General features: G+C 41.0%; 1 protein-coding gene across 1 annotated transcript; it reads right to left on the bottom strand.

Annotated features, from left to right (window-relative positions):
- Window positions 1-5,143: 5,143 nt before the first annotated feature.
- Window positions 5,144-15,495, bottom strand: gprc6a (G protein-coupled receptor, class C, group 6, member A). The gene is made up of 6 exons (XM_030071474.1): window positions 15,174-15,495; window positions 13,627-13,921; window positions 12,025-12,810; window positions 10,990-11,205; window positions 9,693-9,816; window positions 5,144-8,398 (listed from the first exon to the last, which is right to left on the bottom strand). The coding sequence occupies exons 1-6, from the start codon at window positions 15,371-15,373 to the stop codon at window positions 7,275-7,277; spliced, it is 2,745 nt and encodes a 914-aa protein (XP_029927334.1). The 5' UTR covers window positions 15,374-15,495; the 3' UTR covers window positions 5,144-7,274.
- Window positions 15,496-23,502: the final 8,007 nt, after the last annotated feature.

The raw sequence follows: 23,502 nt of genomic DNA, 5'->3' as shown, positions 1-23,502 counted from the left end.
CAGTATCAGCCTGGAAAAACTCATCTCTATGCAGTCCACCATGTAGAGATGTTACATCTGAATCATTTCATCCTGAGGCATAAATCAGCTCACTGACACTGGATCCCGTCAAACCAGATTTGAGCCCTCAGGGCGGGGGATCATCGGTCTGGACGGGCTCTGTGCGCTGCCATTGTTTATGAGGACCTCAACTAACCTCAGGGCACGAGAGAAACTTGGGCATAAAAACTATTTCTATGCCTGGAAACAGTACAGACAATCCTGTCCCAGCCCCTGACCACCTTCAGTGTGTCAAAGAGCAGACAGCTTCATACCTCAAGACATACCAGCATACCAGACAGCTTCATGCCTCTGAAACGTCAATAGAAGGAAAATGAAACGACACACTAAACAAACCACCTTTGTCAACATTCATGTATGCAACAAGGAAACAATTTTCCAGAACTATTTCTGTCTACATCTGAGAAAGTGGCGCTGGCAGCTGAAGTCTACACCGATCTTCTGTAGCTGTATCTCACATTATTTGGTGTCAGCAAAGAATGTCAGATACATATTGCTGCACAATGCTTGTATGTAATTAATTAGATAGTTTTGAAAAGGGAATGAAATTTGCTTTCATTTGATTTATTTTAGAATTTTTTTTTTCTGAATGCTTAAACACTGACAGAGATTCTATCTCTGATACCATCCACACTTGTAGCCAATGCATTTCCCAAGTGTGTCAAACTGAGTGCATGTTCTCTGCTTTACAATCAGTTTGTCATTTTATAACACACTTCTTGCAAAACTGTAACCACAGCTCACTGCTTTACTCTCAGTTTGCAATTTAATCACACTTGTGGCAAAACTGGAAAAATTGGTCTCTATATTGCCACGCTGTTTTGTCAGCTGCCTTTCCACATTTACATACTTTTATTTTGTTTGTTTGGTGGTGTTTTTTTGTTTTTTTTCACTGCTTTGGCACTATCTTTGAAACTATCGGCTATTTTTGCAAAACTGCGCAGTAACCACAAAAACTCACACAAACCAGCAAGACAATATACATCTCTTGCAAAAGCAAACATTTCTTGCAAAACTCCTCAAACTCTTTTAAAAACTCGCCCAGTCCACACACACCATCATTTGAAGAAGCACATGAAGCAGCAGCTACACACTGATAGTAGAAATGAAAAACACTTCTTTTTTTCTTTTTCTGTCTGCAGGGCAGCAGTTTGCAAAAGTTTTGTCATACATGTAGCAAACACACACACACACACACACACACATCCATGATGGTGGAGATGCTGAGGCTTCAGCAGCAAAACCAGTTCCTGTCTCACCTGACGGCAGAAGACATGACCGAGTGGCTGGTGGAGCAGGGCAAGACTCTCAGGGAGCAATGAGACACACCATTCAGTGATCACATAATACTGCATTTATACTCTAAAAGCTCAAATCTGAATGATGTATCTCATTTATGTTTCAGACATGGCAGTTGATCATCTGCATGAAGATGAGGAACATTGAATTTGAAGCCCGAATGTTACTTGCCTCTCACTTGAACTCCTCAGTTCACCAGGAGTTGACAGTCGCTGTTATCAGTAAGTCACTTAAACAACACAGTGATAGCATGAGGCGATGTCTGTGTGATAAACTGAAATGTATTTCAATTGATTTTGGATGTGTGTATTCTGCAGAGAGCCTCACATCCAGTGGCTGGCTACAGGAGCACTGAAGAGCCTGGTGGAGAAGCAGCAAAAAATGGAAAACACCATCTGGTGCTTCCTTGTGGAGGGAAATGATACCTTGCAGCAGTGCTGACAATGAGCTTCAAGACTGCGGTATTCCACTCCACTGAGATCCTGTTTCAACCAAGCATTCTTCCTCCAGAAGGGTTTCCATCCCTTAGAGGTGGGATTAAAAGTGTGAGATTTAATCCAGTTTCTGTTTCGCTCAATGGGTTCTGTGCTGCTTTCAGTAACTCCTGGAATAATGGTGGAATAATGATGTTAATTCATGTGAAATAAGCTCTTCAGTGAAAAGGGTCCCAACCCCACTCTTTTCTACACAAAAAAACATTCCCACACACATGCACACACACAGATGTATTGTACACACATCTTAAGAGAACAACAGGAAACAGCAGAGCACAACCTTTAACTAGTGAATGACTCAGTTAAAGGTCAAGTTTGCAGAGCATATAGTCCAGCTGTTTTTACTGATTTTCTAGCATTCAATATGGCCAACAGAAAAAAAAAATGTTGCCATTTTACATTTCTGCAAACCAAGGTCCAGAAACCCATGTAAAGAGCGAGATGAGCTGGATGGCACAATCAACAAGACTTTGCCTCTGCAGACCAGAGAGCAAACGTTAGCTAAGGTTTTGTACATTAACTATGACCTTTTCCTAACCTTAACCAAGTAGCTTTGGTGGCTAACGAAACAAACAAAAGTAGCTAAAGTAGCTAAAAAGCTGACATGAGGTCATGTTCACACATGTACAAACGGTAACGGTCATGTGATGTTGAAGCAGGTTCCACAACATTGGGCATAAGTCTAAATGTTGATATGCAATGTGTTATTGGCCCAGAAACCATGACTTTTCAACATATTTGTTGATTTGAAGAAACGTAAATTGGCCACATCTTATTCTGGCATCTCGGTTGCAAATTGGGCTGGTTTGCCAACTGTTTATTAGCTGGAACACAAAGTGTTTGTTTCTGCCTGCCAGCCTCTTTCAAAGGGAGTTCCTCAGGGGTCCATATTAGGGCCAACTCTTTTTTTATCTTTTTGTGAATCATTTGTGTATTAATTTATGTCATATAAAGTACCGTTTTTATGCTGATGATACTGTTAATCATTTTTCCTCAACATCTATGCCACAAACCCTTGAGTTTGTTTAATGTTGCACAGTCTCGTCTGCATCCTCTTAGATTGTTTTAAAATGCTAATTAAACCAAATTTATGCTGTGGACCTAAATACATGGATATTCATACTGATAATCACCTGCCTTTTAAACCCCACATTGAAACCCTTGCAAGGATCAACAGTTTTACCCATGCTAGATTATAGTTACCTTGTGTACATGCATGCGTCTGCTCAGTACCTTTGAGTGCTGGATGTCTCGTGCCATTGTGCCCTACAATTCATTCCAGGTTGTGATTATTTCACTCACCACTGTACACTTTATGGGGGTCATACCTATTCTCAGGGCCCTATGTTCTCCGGATTTCTATGGTACATAATAGGAACCTGACAAAGGCTCCTATGTTCCCCTGTTTGATAACTGCTATTCCATGGTCCTATGTTCCTACAGTCCCATGTTCCCATGGTCCTGTGTTTCTACAGTCCTATGTTCCCATGGTCCTATGTCCCTACGGTCCTATGTTCCCATGGTCCTATGTTCCTACCGTCCTATGTTCCCATGGTCCTATGTTCCTACCGTTCTATGTTCCCATGGTCCTATATTTCCAAGGTCTAATGTCCTTAAGGTCCCACATTTGAGGGTTAAATAAAGGGTTAGGGTTAATGTGTGCTGGCAGAATACTGAACTAGAGAACACAGGAGCATGGGAACATAGATGCACTCCCCACTTTATGCTGGAGTTGTCATCACTGTATGAACATGGATGTACCATTCATTCATAAATGTCTTCTTTGTGTAGGCTTTTAAATTTTGTATGTCACTTTAAATGTTGTGCATTCAAATTGGTACATATTTGCACCAGATGTTTTGAATGAATGTCACTCTCTGTATATTGTGTATGTTGTATTAATTGCCCAAACCTTTACACTGCCCATTTGGCCACATCTCTCTTGGAAAATAGATTTTTAATGGCATTGAGATTCACTTGGTTAAGTAAAAGTTAAATTAAAATGAATAAATCATTAATAATAACAACAACAACAATAATGATGATGATGATGATGATGATGATGATAATAATAATAATAATAATAATAATGAAAACATATAAAAGACAAACTGAGTTTTCACATTGGGTGTGGCATCCCACACCCACTAAAAACACAAGGATGTTTACTTACATGAAAGCCTTCCAGAAGGGAAGCTGTGGTGCTGTGGAAGGATGATGAAAACAACAGGGAGCTCACAGGATGCTGTCTCCCTGCCTATCTGACACTTCTCTTATTGTCACACAACCAGACTGGCAAGTTCAGAGAGGGGGATTTTCACTTCAGTTGAAACCAGATGACGAGTTACGCCCGAGGCTATTTACTCTGTCATGCTAGTGGGCTGACCACAGTGATTCTTAGGAAGATGATTTATTGTTTAAAATAAAACAACCTTTTTGTTTGCACGATGAACCCATGCCACAACTCTTATTTCATTGTTTACACATGGTTTATAACAAATGGTCTCTGTATTTACATGAAGTAAATGAACTGTATTTACATAAGCTCTAGAAGCAGATTAAACACTTACAGCAATGCGAGTGGTAACACCACAATTAGCAGAGCAATCAAAACACAAGCAGATATTCAATTTCAAGTAAATGGGAGTGACACCATGTAGGCAATCTCACTGTCAGTGATAATGTCATTACATATATACTAGATACAGCGCCAGTGTTTATCAGGCTCTTTTGCCATCATTTTTGCTCAACCTTAAAATCATTTCTTTTCGTCACATGCTTATTCCCATTCAGCATCATAGGAAACTCTCATTCATAACTATAGATGTTTAAGAGTCTCCAGTCCAGGAGCAAACCCAGACCAACACTGAGACACATTTATACCATGGTTTCACAAAGACCTTAATTGGACCCTGATATACTGTAGTATCAGAACAGTATCAGAACGCTGAACTAATGACTTAGGCAGTGTTTTTTAACGAGGTAAAGGGAGAGTTGCTAGGTATGCAGAAGAAGGAGCGATGATTCATCATGACACCACTTGAACAAGGAATTCATGGAATCCATAGCCAAATGTGTGTCATTATGAAGAGATAAGGAACACGCAACAGTCATCTTTTGTGTTTCATCTGCTCGTCCTTATTTTCATATTCAAATAAAGAATATCAGCAGTTCAGCAACATTTATCAGTATCAGCAGGTCTGCAACATAAATACTTGGGGACCATAGCTGATGACAAGCTTGCCTTTGATACCGATTCCATTTGTAAATGAGCAAACCAAAGGCTGCTCTTTTTAAAGAAGCTGAAAAGTTTTAATGTTGAGATGTCTTTAATGAAAATGTTTTAATCTTCTTTTATTAAGTCAATCTTGAAACTGCACGGAGGAATGTGTGACCACTAGAGGGTGTTAAGAGCTCCTAGTCTGTTTATAAACTAACAGAGTCAGTCCTGCTTCTGGGTTCACCGTACAGCACTTGTACAAAGCTGAGAGTTAAGGTAAAAAGATGCATTTTTAGGATGGCGATGAGGGACACGTTTCACTTACACAAGGCTCTTAGATTCCTTCGTCTCTGACCTCCATTTAGAAAATGTCGTGAAGCTACAGACCTTCAGCTACAAGGTAGGCTGCTTTGAATGAACTTTCTCTGTGGCTGCGGTGCTGATTGCAGTGACAGATGCATTCGTGCGACTAATGGGAAATTTGAATATGTCTATCTGCAGGAATTTGTGCTTTCAGAGATGCTTTGAATGAGGTGGAAGCTGTGAGGAGGTGAAGAGGGAGGACGAGGCTACATTGTGGGATGGAATTTTACAATGAAGAAAGAAAAGAGATGAAAACAGCAAAATGGCTGTACGACTTGGTATTGGTTTATGTAACTAGGAGCACAAAGTCTCCATAAAGCACAGGTTAGTTTCAGGATTGTTCTCAAATCACTTAGTGCATGTGTAACATTTGCAGTGATCTGCTGGCTTGGCAACCTCGGTTTGAAAAACAAAACTACATTGGGGAAAACTGTGTGAATCTAAATGACCTTGGTCTCTCATATCACTTTGAAGACTCAGGCTATCTTACTGGACTCCCAGAATTCCCTGTACAGTGAGCTCCAATTGCTTACAACGAGTGCCAGAATGAAAAGATACATAAGAACCTTCGTTCCATCAGCTACCAGTTTTTGTAAACATGTGAACTTGTTTAAAGTTTAGCTTTGCTTTTCCTGTGAGAGAGGTGACAGTGTTATAGCCTCCTGTCCCAGTCCTCTCCACCTTATCTTACTACCGCATCCTTAGTCTGAGATGCCATCATCACATGATAGTAAGAATTTGGGCCGGGCTGAGGTTTCTCAACAGTGCTGACTTATGAAACAAGGGACTTCCCCATGCCATGCCATGCCATCAATAAACAGACATGATGACTGATGCATCCTGACAATTGTACTCAAATGTTCTTTTGCAGTTATGGTGGCTTGCAACCTGTTTGGTTTTGGATTATAAACTGACTTTACCTGCTCTCTTTATGGCAACTACTTCAATCCCCTAAAAGAACAATTACATCTATGTCTGAAGTCTAATTGTGGCATGGGGCCTGAAGCCAAGTGGGAGGATGCAGTTTAATTTGTTGATATTTGATGATCAGGTGGAGTTAGCAAACAGAACAATGAAACAAAGTAAATACCAATTCAGACACAAAGCAATTATGCTGATGGTTATGTTGGATACAGACTATACATATGATGGCAAGTATAATTTATGTAAGTGCGTAAAGAACAGGTTTCCCTTTTTGTAAAATCAGAATCAGACAGTAGTGGTGCTATGTTCCTGTTACTGAGTGCTGGATACTGGCTGGATGCTCCAAATGCTGACTGTCATTGAGCTGGAGGTGAAACAGGATTGACAAGAAACTAAAAAGTACATGACTACTGAGTGCACGTAGACAGTTTTGCACAAATTACAACATCCAGAAAGATCCAGTAACTTCTGCACTTGCTTTATCACTCCACATAGACTGTTGGATTTGCTTTTTCTTCATTGATCACATGTACGCATGTTGGAGGATAAAAATAACAAGATAGCTGGCAAGTAATGTTCTGGCTAGCTTCTTCTTTTCCTCCACTCCCCTCCATCACATGTTTCACCACCTTTCAGGCTCCTGCCAGCCACTGTTGTAACTGAGGACCAGCGCAGAGAAGTTAGACCACCCAAGAAAATAGGAAGATTTAACTTAATTTATGCAATTTCAGGCTGTAAAATTCTAACATTACAATATATTACATTAATATTACATTTTTCAGAATGGGCATACTTTCCCTCTAAGTTATGAACACCATGTAGCAAGAGCCGTGTAAAATTGACAATCGTTATAAAAGTGCCAAAATTCCCAAGTGCATGTCAGTGACAGTTTGGATAATGTCCTTCTGGATAGTTTATAAGCTGGTGCTTCTCCTGAGACAGCTGCGTTGTCGTGTCTCTGTGCCCCTATAGAAATGAGTGCAGCTGCAGCTGTCATTGTTGTTGGTTACAACACCAGACTTTGGGGATTGTGCTTCAGGCACATAGAGGGATGGAGTGCTGATGATAAAAAGCTGACTGCTGGACTTTTGCTCCGGCAGAGACGTCTCAGAAACAGATAATGATTCAGTGGTCTTCCTGGAATACTCATACAGATTCTTCTTAAAGGCGCTCTGGGTGTTTTGCTCCTTCCTGAAAAGGATCACGTAGCACTTTGGGAAGAAATGACAGCTGAGGATGCCGTAGTTGGAGATGAGGATGACCACCATCTCCACAGCAGGCAGGTAGATGCCCTCAGTGGTGACGTAGACAGGAACAAACAGCATCCAGGAGATGAGGTAGAGGAGCATGCTGAAGGTGATGAACTTGGCCTCGTTGTACTTCTGGGGCAGTTTGCGTCCTTTGTACGCACAGACAAAACACACCAGGGCCAGGACAGCGATGTAACCCAGCATCACTCCAAAGGCCACGTGTGAGCCCTCATGACAGTTTTCCAGTAAAGTTTTGGAATTCCTACTGACATGATTAACTGGGCTTTTCAGGATCAGCCAGCAGATGCAAGTAACCAACTGTAAGGCCACACAGCCACTAATAATCACGTGTGGTTGGTAGAGCCTGCGCAGAAGCCCCTGCAGTTCGGGGTTGAACTGGAAGGCGAGTAGGATCTTCAGGGATTTCACCAGAATGCAGGAGACGCACAGAGTGAAGCTGACGCCAAAGAGCACTTGCCGGGCCTTGCATTGGAGGCTGGTGGGACGACCTACAAAGAGGATAGCACTGATGAAACTGCCCACCAGAGAGAAGAGGATGACCTGACACAGCAGGCCACCCGCAGCCTTCACTATGGGAGTGTCGCGGTGCTGTAGAAACAGAGCGGAGACCAGAAGCACCAGGAGGATCCCCAGGGCGGCAAACGTCAGCAGCACCACCGCGAAGCCGTCCCGCCAGGAGAAGAACTCCAGCGTTTTAAGGGTGCAGTTGGAGCTCCCCTCACCAGCCCACTCTGTCTCTGTGTCACAGCTCAGACACTGGTCCATATCTAGAGGGATGGAGCATTGATTACCTCTCGCTGTAGCAATTGTATAACAGCTCAAATAGCATTTCACACTGTGTGATAGTGATTACCATACGTTTGCATGCACAGAGAATTCCAACATGAAGATGTAATGTATGCGGACCATTTGCAGAAAGGATATGCCGTGGAATGTATCTTTCTACTGACTCCCCCTGTAGTGCATGTGCAGCATAGTGTTGTGTGAGAAGTCATAGGAAAAACGAGACGGTGAGTGCTGGTTTTGGGACTGTCTTCAGCTTTTTGTGTGATATGTTAACATGTACAGACTACAGTAACCTATGAAAGGGATAAAGTTACTGAGTGACTGCCAGCTGGTACTGGCAAAATAAATTATACAGACAGGGCAATCAAGACAAATGCTGACAGGGTGATTAGAGCTAGAATCATTCCCTGTATACTGGTAGTTAAATAAATTAAAAAAAAAAAAAAAAAAAAAAAAAAAAGGACACTTTGTGACTTTCTGTGTAAACGGGCTGCACACACCTTGCAGGAAAACATAAATAGAAGACTGGTCTTTTTTTATTGGTCTATTTTTACGTTATGCTTGTTATGTTATGATGAGAGTTTGGTTTCAACATGGCGGTTTGAAGTTTGTGAAGATACACTTTTGCATTTGTGTTTAGATTTTGTGAAATGTAACAGAAAACCAAGAAATTATTTTACTTTGAACATGTGTATCTATGTATATACACACCCTTGTGTTAATACCTTTTCAAAATCACATACATATTAATAGGTGCATTGTTAATAGATACACCACAACCACTATTATTGGGCCAATTTTCCAATTTGTCACCAAATTCAAACTAATGGCACTCCTTCCTGTGACTTTCCTTTCACCACATGCAAAATAAAGTCACACTTGCACAGCTTTCCAAGTGCATGCCAGTGATCCACTGCTCAGCACGGCGACACAGACTCAAACACTGCTTGTCAGCGCTTCATGGAAATGATGGTTCATGTAAATGAACCGTTGACAAGCTGGTTTTTTGTGTCCGAACCTGCCCCGAGCCCGAGATTTTGCTTGTCCTCCATCCCTAGGTTACATTTGCCGCCTGAAGTAGCCGACGTGTTGCCTTCAGTGTCACTTCACTAAGATAACTGTGACATGACCGAACCTGAACAAAACCAAAAATAATTTCTAAATTGTCTAAATTGGAACCCATCTGGACCCGACGAGTCAGGTGGGCCACGTAACCAGTGACGTGTTTTTGTGTGTGTGTGTGTGTGTGTGTGTGTGTGGAGGGGAGTCTCTTGCCTGTGTCATTAGAGTAGCGGTTCTCAGGGCAGTTGATACACTCGTAGCAGCAGGTGTGCTGGCCCTCAGCTGTTTTCTTGAACTCTCCAGGTGTGCAGCTATTTGAACATTTTGAAATGATGTGCTGAGGATGGCAGACAATGATGTTAGTAATTAAATGTTACTATTTACTATTTACACTTAACAATGCCATTCTCAAACCAAGTGTTCGGAGAAAAGGTTAAATCTATTTTTTTTTTTTTTTGTATTTGTCTTTTGTTTCTTGGGGGGGAGGGGTGGTGAGGGATATTATGAGGAAAATGTTAGAATTTTCGAGATTAAAGTGGTAAATTTATTTATGAGAAAAACGTATTTATGAGAAATATTTACAAGACAAGAAACTCATAATAGTTGTTTTACTTTTTGGTCAGTGAAGCGCATGTGTTGACTGTGTGAGGTTGGATCAGCCTCACGCTGCAGACGCTGCTGCTCGAAGTGTCTCAGGCCTGCAGCTGATCACCTCAGCAAATTCTACTCTGACATGGGATTTAGGAACAAGGAAATGCTGCTGATTTGAGCCCAGAATCACAAGATTGTTTTCTACTGAATCGGTCCAAGTCATGGCAACGTCTCTTTAAAGTCCAGATGCTGATGAGAAGATTGAGATTCTGGGCTCAAATCACCAGGATTTCCTTCTTATCTTACCTAAATCCCACAGGAGGAGAAAAACTATTTTTCCAAGTTTTTTTTTTTTTTTTTCTTGTAAATTTGTGACTATAATCTCTGAATTTTGGAGTTTTTTTCCCTCATAAATTACAAATGATATCTCTTTATGAGTTTTTTCCTTGCAAATTTGCACCTGTTTTTTTTTCTCATAAATGTACCACTTCTAATCTCAGAAAAGTTTTTTTACTTGTAAATTTGTGAGTTTTTTCACATAAATTTACCTCTTGAACACTTTAATCTCAGAGAATATTCAAGTTTTTTTTTTTTTCTCATAAATGTACTTGCATAAGTTTTTTTCTCTCTACAGTGGCCCTTATGTGCCATGTATAAAATTGATACATGCCTTTTGTTAGAACAAAGTTGGACGCAGTGGAAATACATTCATATTAAAATGGTTTGATATAGATTTCTCCTCTCTGATGACATCAGTGTTGACATTCTCAGTGATGTTCCACCTCCTGTTGTTTTACATTTTTCCTGCTAACCAGCATGTGTTGTTTTGAGTAAACATAGGAGGAGTGAGCAGCGTGTGTGTGTGTGTCTGTGTGTGTGTGTGTATGTGTGTGTGTGCAGAGGTAGGGCTGGTCTCTACCTTCAGGTCTGGTAGCTGTGTGCTGCTGCTGTGGTTGCTGTAGGTGATGCTGTTGTTGAGTGGGTGGTATTCGGCCACGACGTCGTGCACGTCAGTGGTCCCTCGCTCTGCCCTCCACAGCGTCACATCATAACCCAGGTTGATGTCTCCTTTCTTATCAAACTTGTAGGTCTGCTCTCTGTGCTTAAACCCACGTATCCTCATCGTGTTCAGGACCTAAAGCGTGCATACAGACATTTTATCATATTAATTGTTTTGCTTTGGCCTATCCAGCAGCAACAACATTGACCGCTCTACTGCTGGAAGGATGGTCAGCCTCTACTGGCCACTGAACTGCATTTCACACAACTTTTTATGTTGCCACGAGGTCACATTTGACAGCCTCTGCTGGATTGCTCCCAATCACCCCCACCATTATTGTATGAATCTAAAAATAGCATACCTGGCACATATAAACCTCACCATGACGTATGTGGCATTTGCCTCTGTTTAAACCTTATTCTAACTCTATCCTTTACTCTTTGAGACCAGTTCAATGTGAAAAAAATACTACTTCATTTTTTAAAATATTATGAATTTAAATTTAATGACAAGAAAATTACTGTAAAATTACCCTCTCAATAAATAAATACATAAATAAATAGATAGATAGATAGATAGATAGATAGATAGACTGATAGATAGATAGATAGAAGGTAAATGCCAAGAAATTACTAGAAAAGTGTTAAAAAATATATTTTTTAAAAAATAATTTCTAAAAATACACAAATGACAATACGATGAGAAAGTTAGCAAAAAATGTGTTAACAAAATTTCAAGAGAAATATTGGAAAAGGCCCCACACCCACACCCACCCGTCCCCCCGCCAAAAAAAATCCAAGAAAATTACTGTAAAATTAGAAAAACAAAAGAAAATAATGTTTCTTATTATTATGACTAAGTATATTATGAAAGACAAAAAAACTACAAAATCAACTATCCCAAAAAAAAAAAAAAAAAAAAAAATCATCATGTTGGAGTTGTGTGTGTCAGTACCTCCCAGGGCTGCACGGCTCCTGGCCTCTTGCAGTCTCTGCTGCGGCAGAGAAAAGCCACAGCATGAGCGACGGCGCTCACAGCCATCTCGACGTTGAAGGTGGTGTGGGGGTGAGTGTATTCTCTGAGGTTCTCCACAGCTTCAGACACAGAGCTGCTGGCATTCAGCTGTGTGTAGAACTCCTCCAGGAAAGTGTTGTTCCCTGCTCCGTGGCGTCCAGCGGCCTCCAGCCTGTCCAGGTACTGGTTGAAGGATGACAGGTTTCCACGTTTGAAGGTAAAGCCCACCACGTGGCCCATGTCCTGCAGCGTTAACGTTCCTTGTACGGAGCTGGACGAGGACCAGTTGTCGCTGGCCACCCACACCCTCCTCATCGACTCTGTCCCCTGCCCTTGTCTCTCCGCCTCGTCTCTCAGCTCCTGGAGAAGGTGCTTCATGTGGGTCGGCTTGATGAATGACACGATCGCTTTGGCCTTGTGGTTCTTGTGGATGGTTGCGGCGGCCTTCCTGATGGCAGAGTTGACATCCTGACCGGTCACAGATCCAGGGATGACCACTTTGAAGGCCATGCAGATGCCCTTCTCTGAAGCCTGGGACACGAAGCTGTCGAGCGCCGAGCGGCCGTAGTCTCCGTCTGTGGTGACGATCCCCACCCAGTTCCAGCCAAAGTCGTTCAGGAATCTGACCATGGCAGCCGTCTGATACTTGTCATTGGGGATGGTCCTCATGAAGGCAGGGAAGCGGCTCTTGTCACTCAGAATGACAGCAGTTGATGAATAGCTGATCTGTAAAAAAGAAAAGTAAAGACACTATTTTTGGGCAAGGCACCATTGCTGGAACAAGCAGTTTTGTTTGGAAATTGCATTGTATCCTGCACAGAGGGTGTTTTTCACTGTCACAGAATTAATAAAAATCATTGAAAAAGAAAAAGGTTTTTGTATTTGTGTTAGCACTTCTAACAAATATTTTCATTGTCAATTAGTCTTCTGATTATTTTAACAATTTAATCAATTTACCATTCCATCTATAAAATGTTAAAACCACAGAACTTCAGTTGGAATAGAGAGGACACTGAACTGTTTGCAGTGGTCGTTTGCTTAGTTCTGAATAAAATGGGGTTTGTGGTTAGTTGCCATAGTGACCATGCTGGTTCAAACTAATGACCAATACCTATCACAAGTTCCCAGAGTCTAAAGTGATTACTTTCTTAGTCTAGTCTTAGTCTTTCTTAGATTGCAAATTGCGTCCTTATTCTAATGAGCTGCCAAAAAATAAATAAATAAACTGATCCACTAAAGAACTGTGAAGTTTTGGTTTTTAGGTGAATAAAATCGTAATGTTTTGTGGGACGACCTCCTTCCCATATATCATCTATTTTTGTTTGACCAAAAAAAAATAAAGGTACATGTTCTCTATGGACTTTGGTATCAAAGGGATTGTTTTTTCATTTTAATCTATAAAAAAACATAGGAACTGTGGTGGAGTCCACCCCAGCAGCCACAGTGGCATCCATTGGCAATTTGGGTAAAACGTCCTTGAGTAACATGTGGACCAGTTTGGTCATTCAAGCTCAAAAGCAGTGTCCCTTTATTGTCACTTACCTGAGGAATCATCTTGAGGGTCAGCAGCCTGGCGACAGCGATGGACATTTCTGAGTAAGACGCCCCAACAACGGCTATGACCGGTTGGGCACATGTGCTGGCATTACTTCCTTGGCCACAGTCGTCCTGCTGGGTGAAGTCTGCTGTGGCCCTCAGTGCGGTGCTCACGTCAGAGCAGGAGTCGTGAATTCGATATCCCAGAGTGACCCCAACATCTCTCAGGAGAGGGGATTCATTCATGGTCTCTATAGCGTTGATCATTGCCAGAACCTTTGTCAATCCTCTTTTTTCAAACCTGTTTGAATAACAGGATAGGAGTATAATGATAGATTAGTGCTGGTAGCACTTGGCTAACAAAGTCACCACCATTCATAAATAGAACTGATAATTCTCTGTGAAAAGCAAACGTTTCAACTATTTTCCAGGAGGTGAAGTCATCAAAACACAACAGTGCTGCTGCTTTTAGGAAAACTCATGTGGTGATGGAATACTGGTGTAAGGAAAGTCTTTGAAAGTTCATTTTCATATTGTAGTGGAATGAATGGAAACCAATGGCTGGATAGAAGAGAGGAAAAACTTAAGTATCAGAAAAAATATTAGTTACAAATCAAAAACATTTTATATGTTTTTTTAAATGGTAGAAAAGTTGATTTTCTCTGGCGTGCAGGATTTCTCTCGCAAATATGATCCATAACCTGTCTGACAAGACACACATCAACGCTCTTCTGTCTCCTGAGCCTTCATGGGAAAGGAACCTGACTCATAATGATTTATGAGGGTAAGAAATGTATTTACTTAGACAGGCGATCTCACTGAGAGCAAGAACTCACAAGAGAGACCTGAATGAAATAAAACCTTTATCAAATATAAATATAAATAACCATTAAAAAGAATTGAGATACAGGGGTTTTTAGAACCACCAGCTGAAAGAAAATACATTAGTTTCAAATCATTCCAGTTATGTGGAGCATAATATTTGAAAGAACTTTTGCCTAGTTCTGTATTTACATGAGGTATAAATGCTCCCACTCATATCACTCTATGTTGTGTGCATGTTATCACCCTAAAAAAAAGAATATATAGCAGTGCGATAGAGTGGATTTAGAACAGAGGCATCAACATGCATGTGGGTAAAATCAAACTGACAAAATGATGCCTGCACAATTTTCTTCCTGCAGGTCAATGTAGGACTCACCATGCCACTCCCAAGTATTTATTATATTATTTACACTTTCTCTTGCACTTTCCAGATGAAAATACAAAAATCAAACTGCCATCATTTTTAATAGCTTCTTAAAAAATGGTCATTCCTACTAAAATGGTGAATCATATCTGTACAATATGATTTTTTTTACCACATGATTCAACCCTAGCTGACACTTTCTAAATTGGGACCATGCACTGTCTGTACAGTACATCTGGAGCTGAATCTGGAGAAAAACATATTTTTGATCATGGTAGCATTCAGCTTTAATTTAGTTTTGGTTTAAGAGATGATGCAACCAGCAGGAATAATGCCAAACACTGACTGGCAGTGAGAAACTCACCTGTCACACTGTGAGAGGTGGGGTGGAAAGATGTCTTTTCTCTTCACGGCCTCGTGGATGGGGAAGATCCCGCCGATGATGAGGTCTCCTGGGGCCGTAGCTCCTGCTGCTCTGGTATCCTCCTGAGAGCCGTGGACTGCCCCCAGCACGCTGACACACAGCCTGAGAAGCAGGCACATGACAGGAGCCACCGGGGCCATTCTGTTGTCTCCGCTGTCCCTCCTGTTTCAGCTCTCTGTGTCTGTGTCCCCTCTCTCACCACCCCTTCCTTCAGTCTCTCTTGTTTCAGCTGAGTGCCCCTGGCACACTGATACACTCTTCTTTTTAAGCATCTTCAGGAAAAAAAACACCCTGTTGCTTCCTCCTTCACAGTCTAGTATTCTCATATCCTCCCCTCAAGCCCTACCCACTTTTTCATGAGTGACAGCAGAGTGAGTCATGCTGCTGCAGCGGCAGGTACTCAGGACAAGATACAGGTGAAGTTTGTTGCTTTAGATAAGCATTTTGCTTTGCTGACGCACCAGGCGGCTGTGACTATTTTAGTGTATGGGTGACTGGAAATTTGACTATGACATGCTTACCCGCAGATTTCTGACCTTTAATGTGGTGTAAACAAGGACCTGACAAACACATCTTCACTGGAATTACTTTTGGATCTATTTTATTTTACAGTGGATGACTCACTATTATGACTACTACCAATATTACTACTAGTGCTAATGCGTTTTTTTTCTCAATGCTTAAACACTGACGGAGATCCTTGAAGCTCTATCTCTGAAACTATAAACACTTGTAGCCAATGCATTTCCCAAGTGTGTCAAACTAAGTGCACGTTCTCTGCTTTACACCCAGTTTGTCATTTTATAACACACTTTTTGTAAAACTGTAAACACTGGTCTCTATATTGCTACACTACTTTGCCAACTGCCTTTCCACACTTACACATGTGAAAACGCTTTTACATAAATAATGAGTTCACTTACATATCTGAAAAACATTTGGTTTGGACAACAATGGAGGCCAGTGTTGGACAGAGAGGAGGAGATGTGAGGATGAGGAGGAGGAAGAGGAGGTGGAGAAGTAAGATGAGGTGTTATGGCCAGACTCCAAAAGAAGGTGAGATTTTGCCCCTTTTTTTGTCTTTTTTTCTGGCACAAGTGGTTTTTGTTTTCTTCAACTGTGATTGTGTTGTTTGAGGAGAGTTACAGTAAAATAAATAAATCAATCAATACAAATAAAAATAAAAACTTTATCCCCTTTCCCTTTGTGATGTGTTATGTAACTGTATGACAAAAGTGACAGGAAAAAAAGAGAGAAAAAGAAAAGTGTTTTTCATTTCTACTATCAGTGTATATTACTGGAGCAAAGCTACAGAGCCATGCATCTGATGTCATTTAAAACAAAGTACCACGCCCCCCTTGTGCTCAACTGTACGCTTTGCTCATTGTAACTGAGGTGGGCAGGTTTAAAGGCTTACCTACCGAGGAGCGCTTATGGACTTGTGATTTAGATTTATTGAGGATGAATTGCTTGAACAGCGACATAAGACATTCTTTTCTTGAAAAAAAATACAACAAAAAAATTGTTTAGGTGAAGAGAATATATTGAAATGGCTTTTCAACAAGGAGTTTTTTGTTTTGTTTTGTAACTTTTGCAAGGTAGTCTATAGCCTCTTCAGTACTGTTAGAATTTGTTTTCTTGTTATCATGTTTATGTGTTGCAGTGCTAATTGTATGTGTCAGTGTGTCACTGTGAAATAATGTTAAAAATATCCAGGAAATGCCTCTATTCAAAGAGTTATTTATGACAGCAAATAGAAGTGAGACACTATAGAAAATAATGAATTGTTATCGGTATGTGGGGAAACAGAGACAAACTGGGAAACAAGGTGCCTGTTGGAGCTCATTGCTGCCGCTCGATGAAGAAGGCTGAGGAGAGGCACCAGTTGAGAGCAGGACTGTGGTGTAAATGTTCATGTTCACAGCATGGTTATACAACTCTACCATGGTTCAGCTCAGGCAAAGGCTTGTATTGTGTTATGACTGGGAGTCATTTATTTGTTGTGTTTACATTTTTTTGTGTGTGCTTACAGCTCTTTCTCTCCCCTCCCTCTCTGCATCAGCAATCAGCTGTCTCTGTGTATGAGCTACAGGTGTGTGAACCTCTCCAGACTGACCAGGTGACCGAGCTGCTGCCTGCTGATTGGCTGATCCTCCGGTTCAAATACCAGCTGATCCCAGCCATCACTCTCTCTGTTTCTCCTACTCCCAACTGACAGCAGCTGGCTAGTTAGAGTTTTTTGGTGATCTGGTGCTATATAGACATTTGGTGTGTAGATTAGTGATAATTATTTGCCTTTAGTATTGTGTGTTTTGCTGTGACTCTGTCACAGACATTTAGTGATAACCATTTGCCTTTAGCATTGTGTGTTTTGCTGTGACCTTGTCACAGACTTTTGTACATATTGTAAATAATTGTAAAAACAGTAGCAGACCTAGTAGGAGGGAGTAGCCATTTATGTTATAATGCTTTTCTCCTGTTTTACTAGTATTAGGAGGTAGGTAAGTTGTCTTGTCATTGTCTTTTGTTTATATTATTTTCTTACAGGTAAGACAGGGAGTTCGGTTAGTGTTTTTTTTGTTTATTATTTTGGCTGTGCTCCCCTCTGAAGCAAATAAACTGTTACTTTGCCTTCAGATCTGTGTATGTGGGCTGTTGTGCTTGGGAGTGGGAAGAGCAGGGGCAAATCATCGTGTGTGATCCTGGTGCCCCTAGGCCAGGGTCATAACAATTGTGATGAATGCCGGCAGAGAAAATCAGCCTAGTTTTAAGAGTAACCTGTAATGCATTGATAAACAAAACAGAGTTAGCTAGAGCAAAACCAGCTGAAACAGTGATGAACCAGAGGGAACTCTTGGTAGCTGAGGGCAGAAGTCAAGATTATTACTGGTATCTATGTATGGATGTATGTATACATATAAATCAAATGGAAAGTTTAGTTAATGCAATGCCAAAATATCAATTATCATATTTGGAAAACTGAGTTTGGATGTTAGGGATTTGTATCAGGTGTATAAACACAAAGCAACCTGTTCACCCACTCAGCTATCTTTATATTTCTGTTTATTTTTATTGTGTCCTGTCTTTTTACTTTATTACCAAGTATCATGTGATATGGACTGCTTTCATTTACAGTTTTTTTATGTATACATTTCAGATTGTGTGACTCTGAGCCAGTTGTACTGGTTTGGAGCTCCTGCTCTTGTGCGGCTGGAAGTGGCTGGTGCAAGAATTTGGCTGTCTTGCTGAATCAGAGCCCACTGCTCCGAGTGCAGCATGCCTGCTGTACCCCGCCCTTTCATGCACAGAGATGAACAAAGATGGCATAAACCTCCAACACCGGTTGGTATATTACCACAGGCAGGTAGTGAAACCAAAAGCAGGACTACTTGAGCAAATGGAATCAGGTATGTATTATTACTATACACACAATGGTATGATGCGTTCAGGTACATGTTAAGCAGTCAACAGTATGACTCAGTTCAGCCTTGTCACGAGTGACAGGGTTAGGGATGGTGTGATCACTCATGAGGATGCTCCCCCATTCCCAGAAGTGCCAGTAGAGGGTTTCCAACTGAGTGTGTTCATGTGCCAGTGAGCCAGGAGCAGCTGCAGCTTAGAGTGCCATCGGTAACTTTACTTCAGTTGCACAAGACTGAAGTTTCTTCTTCACACAGTCACGTTCCTTGTCTCCTTTTATTCACCGAGCATCTTTTGTGTCCTCCTCAGTGTGTGTCTCAGTTTGCGTGATTTTTCCGCTTTGGTGCCGATGATCTGGGGTGGCAGATTATTTTGCTTTTCAGATATTGGTTGGAGGTCCCTATTGGATGGTTGGAACTGGGGTTGCAGTTAATGTTGATGGGGTTTACTTCATCCACATCATGTGAGTGAGGAGTTTCATTCATTATGTTTTGAAGGGCTCTTTTCTTTGTGTTATATCTCTTTGAATCCTCTCTCTATTTTTTCTTTGTTTCTGCAGCTGTCAGAGTGTCAGGTCTGCTGCTGCCTTTAGCAACCCTTTTTCTTGCGTTTTTGATATCTGCTAAAATATGAGAGGCATCAGTAGTGAAAAATGCTACGAAAGAGACGACCTTTACAACAGGAACTTCTTAAGCCTACTACATCTGCTTTACCGGCACAGGAAGGAGCTTTCCTGTCCTGCTACAGTAAGGGTTAATATGCCCATGCAACTGCCTTCACACCAATGCAGCAGTCAGTGGACAGTGTGTGTGTGTGTGTGTGTGATTGAGTGTGAGTGTATGAATGTGTGTGTATGAGAGTAAGTATGTGTGTTAGTGTGTTTGTGAAATTGTGTGACTGCGATTGTGTTTGTGTGAGTGTATGAGAGTGAGTTATGTAAAATAATCTGTTATTTTCTTCCCTCCTTGTCTCTTTCCTTTCTCCTATACTCCTGTCGAAGCTCTGGGTTGTTGTAGATCTTCTCTCTGTGTTTCTCCTTTGCGCTTCATGTTAAGTTAGCATAAATTGGGGTATGGGTATTGTTATAAAATTATTATGGGTAGGCCTATTATAAGACAGTGAGAGAAAGCCACTGCTCATCCGTAAGCTAAATGCTTAGAAAAGGTGCTGGAGCTGAACTTAAGGACTAAGAAATTACAACAAAACAGCAACCGCACATTAAAACACTGTGCATGTATAAATTTACTGCAAGCTTTCGGTCACAGACCTTCTTCAGGCATACAGAACAAGTGAATACAACATGAGAGTTCAAGTAGGACATCACTTGATTGCAAAATGCTTGACACCTGTGTCAAGCATGGCAATGGCTAGAAAGGCATCATAGGAATTGTAGTCTTGCCTCTGGCAGTTGAGGTGGGTAGGTATCAAGGGATACCAGAAGAACAGCGTTTGTGTACTTTATGCGATCTAGGAAATGTAGAGGACGAGTTACACTTTGTTTTTTTATTGTCCATTGTATGCCAGCCTAAGAAATGTTTTATTTGAAAAAGTACAAACGAGGAATCCTGATTTGTTTTGGTTGTCCGAATTTAATATGCTAAGATGGCTGTTTGAAGAAGAGGTATTTGCCTTGGGTAAATTCTTGGAGAAAGCGTGGCAGCTGCGGTGGAGACAGCTATACCCGCATGTATGAATTGATGCATGTATTTATTTACTTTTGTTGGGAGTGTCTTATAAGCCCATGGGGGCTGGGCATTATTGTATGCAGGACACTTAAATAAAAATTATCTATCTATCCATCTATCTATCTATGTAGTCCCAAAAATAGTAGACTACAGAGGCCATATTTAGACCTAATTACTCAAAATGTCTACCAAGACAGAAAACACCAATACATTGAAATAATTTACAAATCAAATACAAAGAACAAGACGCAATAGAGCAAAGCTATACAATCTATGCATACATCAGGTAGTGGCCATCATAAAGCATAGTAGAGCCTACCATCTATATGTTTAAAGTACAACACTCATGTCAAACTCCTCATTTAGACCTAGTGGTTGTAGACTTTCTAGGGTGTGGATCCAATAAAGCTCTCTCTAGCATAGTCGCCTGTTGACATCACCTCCTCTCTGAAGAGTAACCTGTTCTATTCCCTGGAACCTAAGGGAGGGGATGGGATGAGAGTGATTATTAAAATTATTATTAAATTAAAATGACAGGCTACAGGGTAATTAACATCATTTCATCATTTCGGGAGGCCTATTCTAAAATGGGTATCTTCATAAAAATATAATTCTGTCGCAGTAGCCCGGTATAATGTGACACCCCAAGTGCTCCTGCTATCTAGCCAGCTAGCTTTGCAAAAATGGATACATGAAAAAGAAAAAACCCGACGAGCAGCTGATTCAACATGTGTAATAATAATAATAGTAATAATAGGAGCAAAAGCTACCGCCGACCACGTATGACGGCTGAAATCACGTTTGTGTCATGGTCATAATAGCCAAGCAGACCAAACATAGCCTAGACTGTACTTTGAATAATAAAAATACAGTCAAATACAAAAATACAGAAAATACAGATTCCTCTACCTGTTCTACTGTTATAAAAAATAGCAGCGCAACTTGGTGGGCGTTATGCTGGTAATTTCTCTGCGTGAGAAATACAAGGTGTGGCGTGTGAGCGTGTGAGCGGGTTGAAATGCGTGTGTCTCACACCCAATGCGTGAGACTTGAGAGCTTTGTGGTAATGAACGCTACGCATTACGGTAATGAATGACTTTTACCTAAACTGGCATGACATGGCAGAATGCTAGGATGACTCAGCTAAAATATTTTACTAACAGTGTGAGCTCTCAATACCTTCTTGACACTAAACCATCTAATTGATCACTTTTCAAGAGCATGATATATTACACAATACAGTGATGATCGCCTATGGTGTGGAAATAGGGATGTATAAGAGCAAACTTAACAATATCAAAATATGTCAAACAACAGGGGTTAGGGTTAATAATATAAGGTTTGGGTCACAACTGAACCTGCACGGCTGCAATAGTACTTTGTGTATGTGGTATGAGCTCTACACGGTGAGTTACCCGAGCTCCCTGATTTTGGCCTCACTTTTGCACAGTGCGAGGAAGTGTAGACGTATCGTTTATCCTTAATATAGAGTGAACCAGTAAAATATAACACTTTTTTAATATACCATACACAAACAGGTTTTAAGGAACGCACAGGAAAAAGCACATCAAGGGCTCGTCTCCACACTGGTCAAACAATATACTCTGTAACTGAAAGGTAACACAGTATCTAACAGTGTTTCGTTTCAATCAAATTATCACAAAAGTACATAGTCAAAAAACAGACAACATGTACTATATGGACCTGCACAACAAACAACAACAACAATAATAATAATAATAATAATAATAATAAACTATTTCACAGTACATGAAGTCATGTAGGAGAGAGTGCTGTTCTCACTGCCTGCGAGTAATGTCCTCCCAACTCTGGGGCTCAACTCTGTTTCTCTGGCCAACAATGATGATGAACATGAAGATGAAGATGAAGACAACAACATATTTACTGCCTTAGTACCTTTTCTGATGATAATGTAGATTATTCCAGTGATGAGAGTCACAGTGACAGCAACGGTGACAGTAACTCTGACACAGAGACAAGACAGGTTTGATGAGCTACTTGGTGAACTCTCTCAATTGGTGGTAGAATTTGGAGTGAACCAAAATTCTGCTGATAGCCTACTTGCCATTCTCAGGAAATATATTCCAAATCTTCCAGAACCTTGCTCAAAACATCAAAATCTGCATATGAGATCAAAGAAATTGATGGTGGATAGTATGTACACTTTGCAGCAGAACAATCCCGTCATGCTCCAGGTGAATGTAGATGGGCTCCCACTATTCAAGAGTTCTGCAACACAGCTGTGGCCAATTCTGGGAAAATTCCCATTTGAAGAGCATTGTGTTGTCATTGGTGTTTTCTGTGGAAACAGCAAACCACATGATGCCAAGCAGTGCCTGGAGGATTTTGTGGAAGAGGCTGCCCAGATGGAACAAGGTTTCACTGTAGATGGAGGGTTGTTTCATCTCCTAGTAGAATGCTTCATCTGTGATGCACCAGCAAGATCATTCATAAAGCAAACCAAAGGTCATGTGGGGTACAATGGGTGTGATCGCTGCATCCAGGAAGGATACTACACAAAATGACATTCCCTGGGACATCTGCTAGGCCCCGAACAGATGAGTCTTTTGCAAAGCAGCATTATGAAGATCACCAGAAAGTCCACTTTGACCTTGGGAATGGTGAGCCAATTGGTGTTGGCTGTGTGCCTTGGTGTAATGAGAAAACTGCTCAATTTCTGGGTCAAATGGGACTTGAAATACAGAATTGGGTGTTATAATGTAAAAGTCATCCCAGAAAAACTCACAAGAATGTCAAGGTATATGCCGTGTGAGTTTGCACGAAAACCAAGAGCTCTTTCTGAGTTGGACAGATGGACAGCCACTGAATTCCATCAATTTCTTTTGTATTCTGGTCCTGTTGCAATGAGAGATATACTACCCCCTGCTCTATACAGCCATTTCCTTGCCCTTTCTGTAAGGATATATCTGATGCTGTGTCCTTTCTTGTGTGCCCACTACTGCAACTATACAGACGCCCTCATGAGGTATTTTGTGGAACACTTCAAAAGTCTGTATGGGGCTGCAGAGCTCGTGTACAATGTCCATTGTCTGTGCCAACTAGCAGAAGATGCTCAGTGGGTTGGTCCTTTAGATCGGGTGTCTGCCTTCCCTTTTGAGAATTTCATGTCCCACCTGAAAAAA

This window comes from Myripristis murdjan, chromosome 16, assembly GCF_902150065.1.
Source record: "Myripristis murdjan chromosome 16, fMyrMur1.1, whole genome shotgun sequence".
Classification (NCBI taxonomy): Eukaryota; Metazoa; Chordata; class Actinopteri; order Holocentriformes; family Holocentridae; genus Myripristis; species Myripristis murdjan.
The sequence above is the reverse complement of the archived record's forward strand: the minus strand, read 5'-3'. Positions and strand labels throughout refer to the sequence as shown.

Coding starts and splice junctions, on each gene's coding strand:
- gprc6a (XM_030071474.1), bottom strand. CDS start 15,373: ATGGCCCCGGTGGCTCCTGTCATGTGCCTGCTTCTCAGGCTGTGTGTC. Junction 12,811..13,626: donor CCCTCAAGATGATTCCTCAG/GTAAGTGACAAT, acceptor TCTTTTTTACAG/ATCAGCTATTCATCAACTGC. Junction 8,399..9,692: donor CCGCTACTCTAATGACACAG/GCAAGAGACTCC, acceptor CCATCCCTCTAG/ATATGGACCAGTGTCTGAGC.